This window comes from Antechinus flavipes, chromosome X, assembly GCF_016432865.1.
Source record: "Antechinus flavipes isolate AdamAnt ecotype Samford, QLD, Australia chromosome X, AdamAnt_v2, whole genome shotgun sequence".
Classification (NCBI taxonomy): Eukaryota; Metazoa; Chordata; class Mammalia; order Dasyuromorphia; family Dasyuridae; genus Antechinus; species Antechinus flavipes.
The window spans coordinates 20643810-20662597 of NC_067404.1; the positions used below are offsets into that span (position 1 = coordinate 20643810).

The following is an 18788-nucleotide window of genomic DNA, read 5'->3' on the forward strand; positions in this document are numbered from 1 at the left end:
AAAGAACTGGAATACCTAAGAATATAAAGAGGGTAAATGATCAAATTATATATATATATATATATATATATATATATATATATATATATATATATACACACACACACATATATATGCATATATACATATTCCAATCAATGTCTGGAAATTAGGGATAAATTGATAACAAGACTTGGTTGAAAAGGTACTAAATTATAGTTAGGGGTTCATTCCTTTAAAAGCTTGCATGGTCCAATGATTTTCAACTTCAATGTTTAAATTTAGTCATTTTAATATGGAACTATATTTTTACTTTCGAAATAGGGTATGGCAAAACTATGCTAATTTCTCAGATGAGGGTGCTTATGGTTTAAGCCTAGTAGTTTGCACCACATTAGCAAGGGTCTCACTGCCACCTGGTGGCACTGCACCCCAAGCGCAGGATCGTGCCTGGAAGGGGGGAGGGGAAGTCTTTTGAAGGTTCAGTCTGTATGACCCCAGACGTAAAGGGACCACGACAAACGCCATTCCAATAGAGACGTTTGGGTGAAACGGATTTTCAAGGCTTAGTCAACTATAGCATCACCAACCCACTGGGTCAAATGTACCCAAAATGACCCAACAAAGGACTGGGTATTCCTTTGGGCTTGGGCTGTCATGGAGCTACTGTGGCTCATGTGTTCCATATGAAGTAGATCCAAGAGGACCTCGCATGATACTCACTCAATATGATAAAAGCAAAATTAGAACTCTTTTAAGTGTTCTTAGGATCCAATGAGGGTAAATGGATTCAAATAATGGAAACTACTTCTTCAAAAAGGAAACCTAAGAGAGGAAATTCCAGCATTTCTTAGGAAAAGGAAAAATGCAGGAAAGCACTTCGGGTGTCCAAGGGGGCTGTTCTCACAGGCCTTAAAGTGTGCAGACAGCTCCCGATTTGTCTTTGATTCCATTCCCTCGTGATGTGATGTGCCATTGGAGACTCCAAGCATTCCTCTGAAGTCTGGAGTTAGCAGTTGCCAAGTGTCAGGAAGAAACCCGAAGCAAGAGTAGGGAATAGGCAGCGAGAGGACTCGAGCCAGTTAGGGCTAAAAGCACCATCCCAATTAGCTGGGTTGCAGGAAGAATGTGTTTTTCTATACATGAATGTGGTATGTTTATATTTTACAGTTTTTATGAGGATGTGTCTGCTCTCCCTTTCCTGGGTTGCTATGGCTAAAGGTGCTGGTGGCCAAGCTGCTACAGTGCAGAGAGGCCAGCAGCGTCTACAAAGGCACCATGCTGGAAGCTCTTCCAGCCAACCAGACGCTGCCAGGACTGGCAACTAAAAGAATAATGATCATGTGCCCTTTTACAGACACTTGTTGAAGAGAACGTCTACCCCTTCCAGCTGTTGTTGCCCATGCGCCAGTATTCGTGCTCAGCCATGTAATTGCTTCTCTAAGTTCCTAAATGAGAACATAATTTGCCCTTCAATAGAAAAAGACAAGTAGCTAATTGCACCTGGAAATGGCTGCCATGACCCGGCAATAAACAAATTGGGTCTTTTATTATTTAAGTAATTGTCTCTTCCCATGGGAGGTGTGTCCCAAAAGCAGGGATTCTGAACCTTTCTTGGCGTCACGGATGTTTTTGGCAGTCAGGGGAAGTCTCTGATTCTCTCCCCTCCTCCAGGATTGAGTTTTTAAATATATGAAATAAATATATAGGGCTACAGAAGAAATCAATTACATTACGATAAGATATCAAAATGTTTTTTAAAATTCACAAACCCTGGGCCCAAGAATCCCTGCTCTAAAGTAAAGCGACTGATGCTTTGTTGTTGTAGTTGTTTTAACAAGCACGTTTTATCTACGTGAACATTATCCCTGCCAAAAGAGTTCCCTTGGGATGATCTACCCGGTCCCCACAATGCTGCTGTTATATGATACATGTTACGGGATGCTCTTCAGAAACTGCCATCAAATACTACTGATGAATCTGCCCAGCCTCATTACTTCCCAGCTCCAGCTCAGTTATACAGATTGCTTAAACAAACCCATCCAAAATGGAGATCACCCGTCAGAACAGGGGCCCACTATACAACTATGTTAAGCACCTTCTCTTCTCCATCATCTGCTTTATCTGGCTAAAAATGAAGAGCTCCTTAGTTTGGGATTCCTGGTCAGAGTGGAGAGATGATGGAAACCTTGAGGCACCATTCCCCACCCCATGGTTAGAGATGTTTACACTAATACCTCTTATTTTAAAACATGAACTGGCAAAGAAGAAAGAACCCAACTACTGAAGCATGTTATGGGAACAGGGAAGGCCAGGATTCATCTTCAGAGGAGAACACTTTAGCAAAAAAAAAATAATAATTTAAAAAAACTTCCATCCCAAAGAGTAATGTGAAATATCTCTGCCCAGAGATTATTAGATAATTAGAGATTAAATTCTCTAATTTATAGAAGAACTCAAAAAAGAATTAAAAAATCAAATCAGAGACATTGAGGAAAAACTAAAGAAAAAATGAAAACTATCCCAAAAACTAGAAGGAAAAAAAAAAAGTTAAACTAGAAAAAAAGGTACGGAGTCTCAAAGATGAAAATAATGCTTTGAAAATTAGAATTGGGCAAGGGGAAGTCAGTGAAGCTATGAGAGACCAAGAAATAACAAAATAGATGATAAAGAATGAGAAAATAGAACAGAATGTGAAACATCTTATAAGAAAAACAACAGATCTGGAAAACAGATCAAGAAGAGAAAATATAAGAATAATTGGACTGCCAGAATTTTGTTCTGACCAAAAAAACTACCTTGACACAATAATGCAGGAATTAATCGAAGAAAACTGTCCTGGAGTGACAGAACATGAGGGGAAAGCAGAAATAGAAAAAATCTGCCAATCACCACCTCAAAGAGATCCTGTATGGGAAACGCACAGAAATGTTATTGTCGAATTTTGACACCCCCAGATCAAAGAGAAAATTTTGCAAGAAACAAGAAAAAACAATGCAAATATGCTGGAGCTATGATTAGAATTGTACAAGACTTAGCAGCAGCTACAATAAAAGACCACAGGTCCTGGAATCATATCTACTGACAATCAACAAAATTAGGTCTGCTGCCAAAAATATCATATCCAGAAAAATTATCTATAATCCTGAATGAGAGAAAATGGACATTCAACAAACTTGGAGATTTCTATTAACCAAACCTGAACTTAACAGAAAATTTAACATATAAGAGCCAATATAAAAGACCAGTTCCAAGAAACTTAACATGTATAAACTGTTTAAACATGAACAAATTATATATGTTTTTATACATGTATGTATATAAAATTCACATCAACAATAGGGTAGCTCAAAATAAAGATTTGCAGAGTTAAGGTAAAAACAACAAATGAGATGCAGAGGAAGAATAGACACAGAGGCATTAGAGAGGGAAGGAGAACTCGTAGTTTTGAAAACCTACTCACCTTGGAAATGGGCTCAATAAGTAATACTACATATACACCATGCATATAACGTGTGTGTGTGTGTGTGTGTGTGTGTGTGTGTGTGTGTGTGTGTATAGGTTCAATAGGTAACACTACATATATGGCATATAGCTCTCTCTCTCTCAGTCTCTCAGTCTCTCTCTCTTTCTCTCTCTCTATCTATCTATATAGCATATAGCACCTTCCAGAATCTATAAAGAAATAAGGAGGGAAGGATGGACAGATGGGGAAGCAAAAAGTTAGGGAAAAAGACAGAGGAGGGATCTTTGTGTGGGGGGAAGTTAAGTAATAGCAAGGTACATTATGGAGTAGAATTTAATTAAAGAGGCAGCAAGGATAGGAAAGACATGTGTGTGTATGTATGTATATATCTACATATGTATACATAAACATAAACATATCTTTTCTTCAATGTAGCTTGCTTGGGAGTGGGGGGAATGGAAGGGGAAAAGAAAGAATAAAGTAAGTAGCAGAGAACCAAAGAACAATTTGCAAGGAAGTGAAGAAAAAAAATGGTCATTCATGACCATTCATGAATATCATTTCTTCTACTAATATATACATACTTTCTCAATTTGGTAATCTGTTGTTACATATTTTGAATCCTCTCTGATATTCTGCAGAGCACATGACGTTGTTCTTTTTTGTTTCGTTTTATTTTGCTTTGCATTTCTTTTTTTATTTTCCTTTTTTCTTACTTTGTTTTTTTCAAATAAGAAAAGAAAAAGAAAAAGAAAAATGAAGAACTCAAAACAAAAGGCTGAGAAAGGGTCAAATGAGTTTTATAACTTACCGGTAAATGGCCCAGCAGAGGAGAGATATTATCAGATATATAAATAATTATTCCCTCGGTGGTCAGGACAATCAGAAACTCATCCAATGCCTATTAAAGAGAGAAAACAGTACCACCAAAATGTTGTTGTTTGTCCTTCATTCTCAAAGAGAACCAATGTGACCACACAGTAGGACAACGATATCACGTTTAGCTTTATCTCTTGTAGCAAAGGAACGAGAACATGAAACCGGCTCTGTGGCCACTCTCCTCCCAGGGTTTCTAGTACCTTCATAAGACTTCTGTGAGACTCAGGGTAATGTGCAAGGCCCAGTTCTAGGTGGTAGCAAGGGGAGGTTGGAGAGGGTAGAGAAGGAAGATAATAGGAGTTGGAAAGGTGACTGGAGACTAAATAAAACTCACAATATGTGTAATATAAGTGCATAATAAATGCTTGTTGATTGATTGGAAAGTGAATGAAAAGGGATACAAGCCATTGGGGGTTTTTCCCCCCAAGTTCTAACCATGTATGAAGTAGGTTGGGGATCCATCGAGGCTGAGTCAAAAGGCCTTCATGGATACACACAAGCCCATTTTCATGTGTAAGCCAGGTAAAAGCTTTAGGCCTGACTGAAATCAAAGAGCTAGAATTAAGGCGATTAGCCCAGTGGCAGGGTGACTCTGGCTATTCCATTAAAAACTCTAGTTCTCTCCTGAGGGGTGACCACTGTAGCTCTGGGAGTCAGTGGCAATGGAAGTGGCAGGAATGTGATAAGTAATGGGCGTCTCCACGCTTTGGCAGGAGAGATCAGGGCAATGCTGTAGAGAGGCGGGTGTGATGACAGAGTGCTGAAGTGAGAAGACAAATGGATATGTCACGGAACCAAAGGGCTAGAGGTGGGGATGGAACCAAGAAGCAAGAGAAATTAGAGCCACAGGGTGGCAAAGCAAACCCGGGCCTTAGACTTTCCAAGTTCCATAAATTCTGTGGATTGTGCGGATCAGGGTGAGGAACTTAGTACTTGAGCAACCCCAAGTCTTTTGCCACTATGAATCTGGAGCAAGCGCACTGATCCCCGGGAAGCTGGTGCTCCCTAGAGGTATGATGAGCAATCTGGAATTTTTTTACCACAAGGGAGGTAGAGATTGGACAGGGGGTTCAACTTCAGAGAGGTACTATAGGTAGAGTGATGTGATAGATACCCAGGGGGCCGGGAGCCCCCCAGAAAAGAAAGTATTCCAAGCACCTAGGGGGTATGGTATGCTATCTTTGTTGCATTTTATGGAGACCTGCCTTATGCTCCAGGTTGTCAGCCAGGAGTGTTTGCCCTGAAACTAAAAAGTAATCAAATCTTGCCATTCCCTGGGTGGGTAGAAATAGGAACAAAGAAATGATTTTGGGGAACCCTCTCCTCCCCAGGTTGAAGCCAAGCTATTAGAGGACAGGACTCAAACGGCACAGAGGAAGCATCTGAAGGTATGAATCATTAGAAGGATTCTAGACTTCTGATGTCATTGGTACAGGACAGGAGCTACCAGTGAGAACCATTTCTTGGAGGCAAAGCAGTAGCCAGAAAATTCCTCAACCTCAGAGTAAGTGTCAGAGAGCTGCCTATGGCTGGAAGGGGTTACCAGAATTGCCCAGGGACGGGACTTGAATCTAGAGCTTTCTCACTGGCACAATTTTAATTAGCAAGTAATTACGAAGTACAGGAAGTTTGTTAAGTTACATTCCTTGTCTCCCGGCATGTGCTAAATTTCATGTTAAGCAAGAGATTTGTAATAAATCCTGTCACTGCTCCCAAGTATTCCCAAATAGCATACTTTGCACCATAAATTCTGCCGTCCAAACTGAACAACTTTACCCTTGTGTTTAATTTCATTTTTACCTTAACCCCCTTTAAAAAAAAAACTGCTAGAAGGATTTCTGAGGATATTGCGATTTAGAATTTTTTTAAAAAAATCTTTAGGGCAAAAATTCCCAACTGCTACTAGTCAAAGGTGATTCTCTTAAATAGGAAGGTCCCCGACAGGCACTGAGGCACACTGGATGCTACCAGCTAAGTGGTAAAAGCAGCTGGCTGATATAGTGGAGAGAACACTGGGCCTAAATTCAGGAAAACAAGAGTTCAAATACAGACTCAGGCACTTGCTAGCTGTGTGACTCTTGGCAAGTCATTTAACTTCTACCTTTGTTTCCCTCTCTGTAAAATGGACAGCATAACAGCACCTACCTCATGGGGTTGTTCTGAGGATCAAAAGTGTTCAAATATGTTAGCACAGTGCCATGCACATAATAGGTCCTTGATCAATATGGGTTCTTTTCTTCCTTTTAAAGGCAAGATGTTGCTAATTAGCATCAGGGGAGGGAGTTTCCACACCAGAGATTCCCTACCCTGGGGAAATCACAGGTCTGGGTCCCCGGAGGAATCTGCAGACAAATGAATAAAGCTGCTCCGGGAGCATGTGCAGTCATGGGGAGGGTCACTGTCCTTCCCTGTGTGCACAGCCCTCTGGCATCCTTCCTACTGTGCTATTCCCATCTTCCCTATCTATGCATTTTTTCCCTTCTCAGCAATGTAGGCAAAAATTGAAACCCCCAGAGCCAATGCTTATGTTGCTTGGGAATGGAGTCAACAAGGATCATCAAGGAGCTGGGCAGCTGGCAGCCTCTCCTTGCATCCCCAATCACAACAGCCGTCCCTCATTACCGGCTCTGCTCTGCCTCAAGCAGATGGTGCAATCGAGAACGTGACATGAGGCCAAAGTTCCTTCAGAACAGAATCAAATGGGTCACTGCTGAGGCATGAGACCTCCGCCTCTTCACCCCAGACCCAGATTCCATCTTGAGGCCATCTTTCCAGCGAGAGTCAGTTTTGAGGAAGAGAACATTTCATTTTCCTAAGAGATCACAAAAGGTAGAAGCTGAGGGGGGTATGATGGCTTGAGATCTTCCATTTGCTTCCTAACCAGGGCCTCCCCGGGAATCCCCCTAAGTGGGTCTCTCCACCATGCTGAGGAGCCTTCATCTAGACCTTTCACCATCTCGTGGGCACCATTAAAGCCTCAGGTACCCCACACCCAACCACCTAGCTCTCCGATGTCGCCTTCCCGATATAACTCTTTAGTGGTGATATAAAAAGAATCACTCACAGAATCAGAGAATCTCAGGCTCGGAAGGGACTTCAGTGGCCAACTGATTCAACCCATCGGGCACAGACCCAGAGGTTGCAGCCTCCTTATGATTACCATGTGCCACTTCACCTCTATAATAAACAGAAGCATCACCAAAATAGAGTCATTGGAGTCGCTGGGAGGATACACCCGAAGTGTTTAACAACCAGCTGGGGGAGGTGGATAGATACCACATGCTTTGAGCTTTCATCAGCATCGAGTAAGTGTCAGTGTATTTTCTCCATGACTTTCTTAAATCTGGGAAGGACAACAAGAAATCACCAACCTCTGATCTGGGGTATCTGCTGCTTTCTAGGGTGCAAATACTCGCACTGAAAATTTCACAATTGCCTCTCCCCAGCCAGTTCACACTGACCGGAGCACAGCCCAGGATCCATAAATAGCAAGGCCTATCAGCAAATCGGGGCTTTTACAGGTCACCCAAATGCCTATAAATTAGTCCAAGTAGAACAGCCACTTTGTGCCACACTTGTACAAGGCGTTTAATAAATGGTGGCCGAACTGGATTGGATTTCACACAACTGGAGGAGGCAAGGCTTACTTCTTGGGTTAGAGTAGACAATGAGATTAATACACATGCACTTAACAACTGCATCCACTGTTCTTGCAGTGATAGACATCAGTTTGCAGCCATATTTTCTTAATTTGGGTCCGTGAAAATAAATGACCTCTGACAGGAAGGGGTAGCACTTACAACCACTGGCCCACAGCCCCTAGCTCTGATTCTTATGACAGTGAAGTACAGTGGAAAGAACACTGACTCTTGAGGCCCTAGGTTCAGATCCTACCTTCGATACTTACTACCCAAATGACTTTAAACAAGTCACAATCTCCAAAGACCTCAATTTCCTTCTCAATAAAATGAGGGGATTGGACTGACTGGCCCGGGAGGTCTCTTCTAGCTCTAGTATCTCTGATCCGATGGCTGACCAAGATCAGGAATATAATGTATGACACCCTCCTCTACACAGCTGGCCTGATACAAAACTCCACTTTTGAAATCAAGGAGGATTTGAGAAGTTGTGTGATTAAGGCTGGCTCCGTACACTGATCGAATCCCCCAGCTAATTAGCAAACTCCTCGCAACTTGGCCGAAATTTCCAGTTCTTATCCCGGTAATGAGGTCTATTGTATATCTTCCATGTATAATGCATACACATTTTAGAAGGTTTCTTACCTCAAACATCAATTGTGTGAATTCATTGTTGGTAAGAAATGGTGGTTTCCAGGCCTTTCTGGCATTAGCAGCATGCGTCTGGGTTTCTTTTTCTTAAAAGGAGAAAGAAGCAAGAGATTGAAATGACCATTGGGAATATCTCCTTTTTTTTCCAGTGTTACAATCCATTTTGGAGTAGAGCCTCCTCTGAAATCATGCTACAGTTTTATTGGTGGCTAATTACTTGGCATTCGAATCAACCCTGCTGACCAAAGGAAGCATTTCGGTCTATTATCGCCCTTGTTGAAGACAAAAGTTCTCCCTCTGATGCCTCTTTGAAATTAGGTTCTTGAAGGCTATGTCTGCAAAGCCAGAGCTTTGCCATTTCATACTAAGAGTTTACCCACCAACTGATGGCCTATTTCGATTACAATAGGTCCAGGAGACAGTGGAAGGTGACCACATCTCAACCAAATCACAGATTCTGGAAGTATAAGTATGGCATCTGAGGAAATCACCATAGACCCCTTCCCTCTGGCATGTGGCCTTAGCCAACATATAGGTTTCTTAACTGTCCGGGAGCCAGATATCCCTTAGTAACAGACAGTTAACTGACTTTAAAAAAAAAAGACCATCTTATGATCAGTTCTGATAGACATGGCTCTTTTCAAGAGGGAAGTGTTTCAGGTCAGTTCCCACAGTCCTGGGATGGAGATCTATACCCAGAGAGGACTGTGGGAACTGAGTGCGGATCACAGCACGGTGTATTTACTCTTTTTGTTGTTGTTTGCTTGCATTTTGGTTTTTTTTTCCTTTTTGAGCGGATCTTTCTTGTGCAACATGATAAATGTGGAAATACATATAGAAGAATTGCACATGCTTAACATACACTGAATCACTTGCCATCTAGGGGAGGGAGTAAGGAGAAGGAAGGAAGAAAAAATTTGGAACACAAGGTTTTAAAAGGGTGAAGGTTGAAAACTATCTATGCATATATTTTGAAAATAAAAAGCTTTTACAAATAAGAATAAAATAAAAAGACTATCTTACATGCAAAAAAAAATAAATTTCCAGTGGTAGTTTTCCTTATGACAGCATGACAAAGTGAATCAGCCTTGGAAACAGCAGAATTTGGGTTCAAGCCCTGTCTCTGACATATAGTATTCATGTGACCCTGGGCAAGCCACTTAACCGTGTGGTGCCCCAAGTTCTATTTAAGATTAAGTGGCAGAGAGATGCCAATGTGGACAAGTAAAGGGAGTTTTCTCACCGGGAGTGTCCTTCCCTAATGAAATCCCAGGGCAGCTTAAAAACAAACAAACTTCCTTGTAGCAGCAACTCAGCAAACTGAACAGAAAACAAACTAGCACTGCACTTAAACATTCTGGACGTATTAAAAACACCTCCCTGCTATAGCTCTACTTCAAGGCAAAGAGGGCATCATAGGTTTAAAGCTGAAAGGGATCTCAAAGATCATTTGGCTCGACCAAATGATATTTTACAGATAAAGAAACAGGCCCAAGAAGTCTGTGTTGCCTAAAGTCACATAAGTCATAGAAATAGCAGAGCCGGGCACCAGACCCAGGTTCTCTGCCACCAAACTTGGGGCTTACTCAATTCCGGCAAAGGAAGCAGTGCTTAAAACCACGGTGCATGACGTGGATGCATCTGGCCTAAAAAGGACGCTTTCTGAAATAACCACAAGCCAACCGTGCGAGTGTATTGGCCACAATGTACACTGACCACTACCCCATCTCTAAATCCTATCGGTAGGTGTATGGAGATGGTAAAATATAAGGCTGAGCTTTTGTGTCTGGTTGCCCCACTAGTGCTGATCCACATATCAACTTGGAAGAGTGCAGGCTCTCCCGCCCCCAGCTTCATGGACCCTGAGGGATAGCTCCAATATTGCCATTAGTGAAGCTCAATATATCCCTTAGGTGGCCACTTGCCTCGGCTTAGAAAATACCCAATCAAAATGGCAGCCCAATGGCTACTCTCCTATAAAATTATCTAGATAAATGGGAAAAGCAGGAACAAGTCATAGGTTCTCATGGTCTTGGACTTCTTACCCAGGAAAAGCCTCCCTCGCACACCCTATCAATTTTAGAATACCATAGAATGCCAAGAACTAGAAGTTTCTGTAGGAACCATCTATTTTCCTTCACCCAACTTTCCAATTCACTGCATTTCCTTGTCTTTTAGAAGCAAAGAATAATGTATTCCCCCCAACAACACTTGTTAAATGTCTCACTGGAAAAAGATTCTGTGACCTTTTCAGTGTTCAATTCCGCTTACCTCTAAATGTACCACTAAATTAATAGTTCCCCATGCTGCCCTTTTAACAAAGGATTAAAATCCCCAAATCGCTTGTAGTCTAACCTAATTATTCCATTACTACCTCTTAGATAAATACAAGTGGAAGGTTGTGGCAGCAGCAGAGATGAGATTTTGCCCAGTTATGCTTCTAATTATTTCCACTTTATTTTTCTTCTTTTGCATTGATTACTATGACATTTAAGCACCTGTCACAAACAAACTGCCGCGACTCAGAATACTGGATGCTAAGAGCCGGACAAGACCATTAGCAGGCCTGACTGTTTCCCACCCCCGGAGTATGCTCTCGGGAGAAAGACTAACACAACTGTACCGCCCGGAATCTATTTTCCTCCTGAAAATGAAAAATCCCAGGACTGGCAACAGGCCCCCCAAAAGGTACCTTTATGCTGGTGGAAAAAGTCAATGGTCTTCTGTAATATGGTAGCCTTATCCATCTTGATGGGACGGCCTTCCTCCTGGAGCAGGGTGCAAAGCTCTCGAATGAGAACATTGAACTGATCTCTTCTCTTCTTTTCGGACTTGTTCCTGGATGCCCTGGTTAAAGAAAACACAAAGGCATCGCCAGCAAATGTGGTGCTAGGGATTCAGAGAGGAGGTACTGTCTGGGGAACCTAAGGGACGGGCATCAGATGGTGACTCGCTTTGGGGGCGGGGGTGGGGGGGAAGGGCAACATTTAAGCAACTGTCATCCATCCCATCCATTCCTTCTCTAACATACCACAGCCAACATCCAAATTTCACGGAAGCCATTTTTTTTCATCATGTTGTCTTAGCAGCCACCTAAAGATCATATCACCACATATTGCACTTAGCCATCACTGTACCCTAGAACAATTAAAAAAGGAGCTCGATCAAAGTTAACATTACAGAAATTGAGAAAGAAGGCTGAATTGGAAACACACACACATACACACACTCACGCACATGCACGCAAACACATACATCTAAGCAGTATTTACTTGTTGATCTGTAAATTTGAATTTATCTGAGCTCTTTAGACTGGCTAACAAGCCTCAAGGCCCAAGCGGCAAGCTCATAAATGAAAAGGCTAAGGAAGCTTATCTTACAATTGTGCTTTTCGTACCTCTTTAACCTTTCCTTCTCTTTTTCATCCATTACTTCCTTTGAGCAACTGGGTTCTGAAATAAAAACAGAGTCATATTTTTATTGGGTCCTTCAGTTATTATTTTCTTGAGAGTGACTTAAGTGATAGGACTAATTGTAGCCTTTACTTACCAAGCTTTTTTAGGCAAGAAATTCTAAGTGCCATTCAGAGTATGATGACATCCAATTCCATTAAACCACTAAAGTTGGTGTATGGATGGGCAACTAATCACAGGTGCTTCATTGTGAAAGACTCACTCAATATCTCTAATAAACTATTACAAATGTATGTATTTGCAAGGCTTTTAAAAGCCCATTCAGTTCAGGCACACAACTTCTCTTAACTTGAAAAAGAAACTCATTGTCAACCAGTTCTCTTCAATAAATTTAACTCCTCCTACCTTCAACAGAAGGTAAGTAAGCAAAGGGAGCTGGGAAATGACCAGTTTGCTCCAAGTGAATGACCGTCCAAAAGAAAGAAGGTGAACAATGCAACAGAGATGAGAAGGGCACCATTTAACTGAAGGGAAGTGGAGAGTTCCTTGGAAGCAAGTCTCTCTGACAAAGGTCCAAGATATAGAAGGAATGGCTTAAACCTTTTAAGAATAAGAGCCATTCAGCACTAATTAATAAACGGTCAAAAGAGAAAGATAATCAAAGAATGAAATCCAAGCCATCAGCTATTAGGGAAAAACCTTCAAATCACTAATAATTTAGAGAAATGTAAATTAAAACATCTCAGAGGTTCTCCCCCACACCTAAGAGACTGGCAAAGCTGACCCCAAAAATGACTGAGGAGTTGAAAGAAAACAGGTGCAGTGTCAGTGAAACTGGGAATCGGTGCGGCCATTCTGGAAAGCAACTGGCAGCTATGCCCCCAGCTATTTATCACCAAGACCACAATTAAGTCCTTAACTCCAATAGAAGCAAAGAAGGATGAAAAGACACATTTTATATCAGTTCTTTCTGTGGTGACTAAAAACCTGTGGAAATTAAGGGGGATACACATCAATTGGGGAAGGGTTGAACGATTATTACAAAGAAATGGAATGGAATACTGTTATACTGTAGGAAATGATGAAAGGGATGGTTTGGGAGAAACCTGGGAACTGATGCAAAGTAAAGCGAGCCCAACCGCAAGAACAATTTATGCAATGATAACGTTGTGAAGACAAACAATTCTGAAAGGTTTAAGGACACTAATCAACGCGCCGACCAATCACACTTCCAGAAGGTCGATGAATAAACAGTTACCCACTTCCTAACCCAGAGGTGGTGGACTCAGGGAACTTATTTGTTACTAGGGTTTAGTTTTTCTTTTTCTAGGGGAATCAAGGGAGGGGGTGTTGACAGCAGAAGGGAGAAAATAAGTAGCACAGATTGCCTGAGTATAAATCCCTCCTCAGATACTTATTAGCTGTATGACCCTGGACAAGTGACTTTGACTGCCTCCAAAAAGAAATGAAGAAGGGAAGAAAGAAGGGAGGGAGGGAGGGAGGGAGGAAGGAAGGAAGGAAGGAAGGAAGGAAGGAAGGAAGGAAGGAAGGAAGGAAGGAAGGAAAGGAGGGAGGGAAGGAGGGAGGGAGGAAAGGAGGAAGGAAGAAAGGGAAAGGAGGGAGGAAGGAAGGAAGAAAAGGAGGGATAGAGGGAAGAAGGAAGGAGGAAAGAAAAAAGCCTTTTAAATGGAAAAAATAATACATAAACAATGAATTCATTATTAATAATAAATATATGGACAGATGTTCCATAAATAATAAATGAATAAAAATAATAAAAATAAAAAATAATTGAGTTCAAGCCTTTTAATGTTTTTCCATGTATCTGAAGGAACGTGAGCCTTAAGAAACAAAAGTTCTTTTTCTACTTAGCTTCTGACCCCCTTTTATTTAGATCCCACTAATATCCATCAAAGCCTAAAAGTCAAAATAAATATCAGGACAGGTTGTAGAATTCTCTATGGGCAGAGAGAAATCCGGAAAGGAGACGGCCCAATACTTATTTCCTCCCCCCACCCCCACCCCGCCCTACACTTAGCAAATTCTCCTTCATCCTAGCCACACGCATGCGTCTAACCCCTGCATAGAAAGCCTCCTCTTGAGTCAGGATGAGACTCGGTTCTCCTTTGGCCATCCTAGATCGTAAACTCCCTGAGCACAGGAACTGACCTCTGCAAGTTTGTTACTCAATGTTTCCTGAGTGGACGAAGGGTCTACTCTGCGTGCACACGATAGTTGCTACTCAACACCTATCACTGAACAGGAAAAAAAAATAACTTCGGGAACCCACAGGTGTGTGTGTGTGTGTGTTGGGGGGGGGGGGGACTTAACCTTTTGAAGCCCGGCTGGGTGCTTAAGGAAGAAGGGGATGACTCCAAAGTAAAGGACCAAATATGCAAAATTAAGTGGTCCGATCCCCCCCATTTTACAGATTATGAGACATCCAAAATGAGGAATCGAGGGGCAGAGTTGGAGATGGGAATCCAGTTCTCCTGACCGCCCCCCCTCCGCAGGATGGCAGAGTCCATCAGTATGATGACTTCTGGAAAAAGGAGGAGAGACTGAGCGGCCCCCACCGCACGAGAGGCGGTGGGCGGCCCACCTCGTCTCTACTGCAGGGCTCATTAAGTGCTGAGGGCCCTCTTGCAAGCCAAGGCTAGTGGGGGAGGGCCGCTCCAACTGCTCTCCCTCCCCTCCCTGGCCCTCAAGATCGGAGAGTGGTAGAGGGGTGAAATGCACACCCCTTGCCCTACCCCTCTGGGCTACCCTTGCGGGGGAGCTTCTCCTTCCCCAGTTGTGAAGTCTCTTGAGTTTCCAATGCTCTCTCCCTAGGGATGATGGGAAGCCATCTGCTGGATTGGGAAAATCTCAGCGTTGTAAGTAAAGAAACACTCCCGGAAGGAGGCTGTGGGCTCGGTGCCCACTGAGGGGATAGGAACCATTAGGCTGACCTTTTTCAGCAAGCTGGGAGAGAACACAAGCCTCCCTGCTCCGAGGGGCTGGGACCCCTAGAGGGGCGGAGGGAGGGGGACGCCACGTGGTCCCGTCTCGGCCCGGGCAACGCAGACCTGTTTGGACTCAGTGTCCCAGCGGAGCGGCTCCCCCAGCCCGAGGCCACGGCTGCCCGCCTCCATGCTGCCTTCCACCTAGTGCGGCCCAATCTCAAAATGGCAAACTGAAAGATGCGTTTCCCATTATCCTTTGGGAGCGTTCCAATCGCTACCACAACCAAACTTCCCTTCAAAAGCTAATCTTTCTTTCTTTTTATTTTTTCCACTAAGGCAGCCCTAATTCATGGGGAGAAGCTTAATGCAGACCAAGAAGTCAGAATGAGCACCCAGAGGTGCAAAGCACTAATGTTCCGCCTGCGAAATGTCCCTGACCTTTCCCAGCCCCCGTAATTGGAGACTGCCAGTGGCCATTCACGGGGCTCTCCACCAAGAACGTCTGAACAATAAAGAGCCGATTTCTGAGGCGACTTTGTCTAACCCGGACTGCCGGTTCTTTTTGTACTTCACACGCCGAGACGGCGAGGACTTGCCCAGGGAGATGTGCGGCCTGACTTTTCAAAGCTGCCTTTGCATTTGCAACCCGGCTTGCTCATTATTTGCAACTTGGCGGTAGTGCTTGAGGTGCACTCGTCCCTTACCCTCAGGGCTACAGGGCTTCTGCTTAATGAAGGGGGGGGGGGGAGAGCAATGAAAAGAGAAAGAGACAGAGATGGGCGATACCGAGAGAGATGGACACATGGAAAGACACAGAGAGACAGATGAGAGACAATGAGACGTGAAAGAGACAGAGTCAGATGAGAGAGATGACAGACAGAGAGAACTCAGAAGGGAGAGAGAACCAGAGACAGAGCCCGAGGACCCTCATCCCCGGAAGGCCTACCTGGGAGTTTGATCTCGCGGCATGTGGAGGGGCCTGCTTCCAGAAGATCAGCCAGCTCAGCCTGCTCCCCACTTTGGGCCATGTTAGGCAGGGATAGGGTTTGTAGCCGCTGGCCTTTATCCTGGTAAGAAAAGAAAGCAGGCGGTTTTAGAAAAGCACCGTGCACAGGTCACCTGTGACACTGTTCTCCATGAGGCAGGTGGCAAAGGCACCACTAGGAGGCACAATGCAGGAAGTTCCATCCTAGAGTCAGATGGCCTCAATGTCCAATCAGGCTACAGGAACTTAACCCTTCCTAGTTATATGACCCTAGATGAGTCACTTGCTCCCAACTGCTCAAATCCCTCATCCCCCCCCCCCCCAAAGAAAAAAAAAAAAAAAACTTGTCAAGTCACCGAATGGACAACACACAGATACAGTGTACTCTAAAGATTTTGGCATATAGTAGTAACAGTAATAACAGCAGTAGTAGTTGCACACATTTATTCAGCAGCTGCTGTATGCCAAGCACTTTACAAATATTATCTCATAAATGTAGAAATATGTTTAGAATAACTGCACATGTTCAATCTAGATCGGATTGCTTGCTGTCTAGGGGAAGGAGAGGATGAAGGGAGGAGGAAGAAAACTTTGGAACACAAGGTTTTTGCAAAGATAAATTTTGTTTTCTTTTTGAAATTTTTTTTCCCCAAGGCAACTGGGGTTAAGTGACTCGCCCAGGATCACACACAGACAGGAAGTGTTACCTGTCCGAGGCCAGATTTGAACTCAGGTCCTCCTGATTTCAGGGCTGGTACTCTATCCATTGCAAGACTTAGCTGCCCCACAAAGATAAATTTTGGAAACTATTTTGAAAAATAAAAAGCTGGTATTATAAATACCCCACAATTATATCATTTATTCCTCAAAATAACCCTGGAAGGCAGTTGTTATCATCCCCCCTTGACAGATGAGAAAACGGATGCAAACAGGGCTAAGCGACTTGCCCAAGATCGCATAGCTACTATTTGTCACAGGCAAGATTTGAACTCAGATCCTCTGGACTCCAAGCCCATAGTTCTGTAGTAAGTAGCAGAACCACATACATTTATTCAGCAGCTGCAGGGTGCCAGGCACTGTGCCAAGCACTTTATAAATATTATTTCACAAATGTGGAAATATGTTTAGAAGAACTGTACATGTTCGACCTATATCGGATTGCTTGCTGACTAGGAGAAGGGGAGGGTGAAAGGAGGGAGGAAGAAAACTTCGGAACACTAGGTTTTGCAAAGATACATTTTGGAAACTATCTCTGCATGTATTTTAAAAATTCAAAAGCTAGTATTATTTTTTAAAAAACCACAAGTACCTCATTTAGTCCTCAGAATAACCCTGGAAGGCAGTTGTTATCATCCCCACTTTACAGATGAGAAAACCGATGCAAACAGAGCTAAGTGACTTGCCCAAGATCACATAGCTACTTTTTGTCAGAGGTGGGATTTGAACTTGGATCCTTTTGACTCCAAGCCCACAGTTCTGCAGTAAGTAGCAGAGCCAACCACTTGTCAGATCACAATATTCTCTAAAATCACAAATCTATCATTTGGGACGGGGAGCCGTAACATTTTTGCTTATCATGGATCCCCTTGGACATTCTGGGGAAGCCTATGGGCCCCTTCCCAGAATAATGTTTTAAATACATAATATAAAAATCCATAATAATGCACAAAGAGGATTATATTGAATAGAGAGATCAATAGCAAAAGCAAACAATCTCAGGTTCACGGACCCCCGAAATCCCTGATTTAAGCACTTTAGGCCTTCCTCTGTTGGTATGGTCTGGGGAGTCTGGGGGTGACTAGACAATTAAATTAGGAACAATTCACAGGTTAGAAAGAGCCATATTTCCTACTTCAAAGCACTGGTAACTTCCTGAGCAAGTTTTTTTTTTTTTTTTCCTACTGGGAAAAGAGTTTCCCAACAATAAGCTCACTTCAGTCACCTTCCATCTGCTAATCTCTTCCAAGAGCAAAAAATCAGAGAGAAACTACCCATAGAAAAGGCATTAAAAACCTAAAAGAGATCATTGCTCAATACTGTCAGATACTCCTAAGCAGTCAGCACCGCTCCGTGCAAACTAATATTCAATTAGAGCAGTATAATTTGAAACCGAACAATGAAAAAGCTGAAAAAGCCCTGGCTCCTGCCATATGCCGTGATCAGAAGATGGGAGAGCACTACTCCCCACAAGTTCCTCACCCCCATCCCTGTGTGATAGCTCTTTGTGGTTTCCAGTGATTCTGAGCATCACGTCCAGGCCCGAGGGTGGCCTGTGTCATTAGCAACAGGCACAGTTGAGTTGAGGTTTCACGCCAGAAGGTTGGCCAACCAGAGTTGATTGTTTGGAGGCCGGAGCAACTCTTTAAAAAACCAATTTCCCCACACCACCTACCTCATAAAGTTGGTGTAGGTGAGGGCTTTGCAAACTCTCATACCCCGTATAGATTAAAGCCTGGCCATCCCAATGGGCAGAGTGCCCACTTTCCCAAAATCTTATGTCTTTTAAAATCCTGAAAAAGTATGGGAAGGCTCAAAACCATCTTTGAAAAGAACTCATTTGGGCTTTTCTCTCTTTTTTAAATTTTTTATGTCTTTTTCTTTTGGTCTTTGATTTTCTGGAACTTTTTCCCTTCATAAGTGAAGACCAAATATAGAGGGAGGGGGGGAAATGGGCTAAAGGAATGGAGGATGAGATCATTTCATAATTAGCAACTGGATTTCTTTATTTCAGATTTAATCACTCAGACATGGCTAACTTGGTCCATTATGATGAGATGTATAATCAAAATGTAATTGAGATGAGGTGTATAATCAAAGAAGTCTTCCCTCTTA

General features: G+C 42.9%; 1 protein-coding gene across 1 annotated transcript in view; it reads right to left on the reverse strand.

Moving 5' to 3' along the window:
* Positions 1-18389, reverse strand: part of PASD1 (PAS domain containing repressor 1) — an 86516-nt gene extending 68127 nt beyond the window's left edge. Inside the window, exons 1-7 of the mRNA XM_051969145.1 lie at positions 18349-18389; positions 18145-18226; positions 15918-16038; positions 12011-12065; positions 11306-11460; positions 8608-8699; positions 4257-4346 (exon numbers count right to left, since the gene is read on the reverse strand). Coding sequence (XP_051825105.1) covers positions 4257-4346; positions 8608-8699; positions 11306-11460; positions 12011-12065; positions 15918-16038; positions 18145-18226; positions 18349-18389 — 636 coding nt within the window. The remainder of the gene's footprint in view (positions 1-4256; positions 4347-8607; positions 8700-11305; positions 11461-12010; positions 12066-15917; positions 16039-18144; positions 18227-18348) is intronic.
* Between the last annotated feature and the right edge of the window lie 399 nt (positions 18390-18788).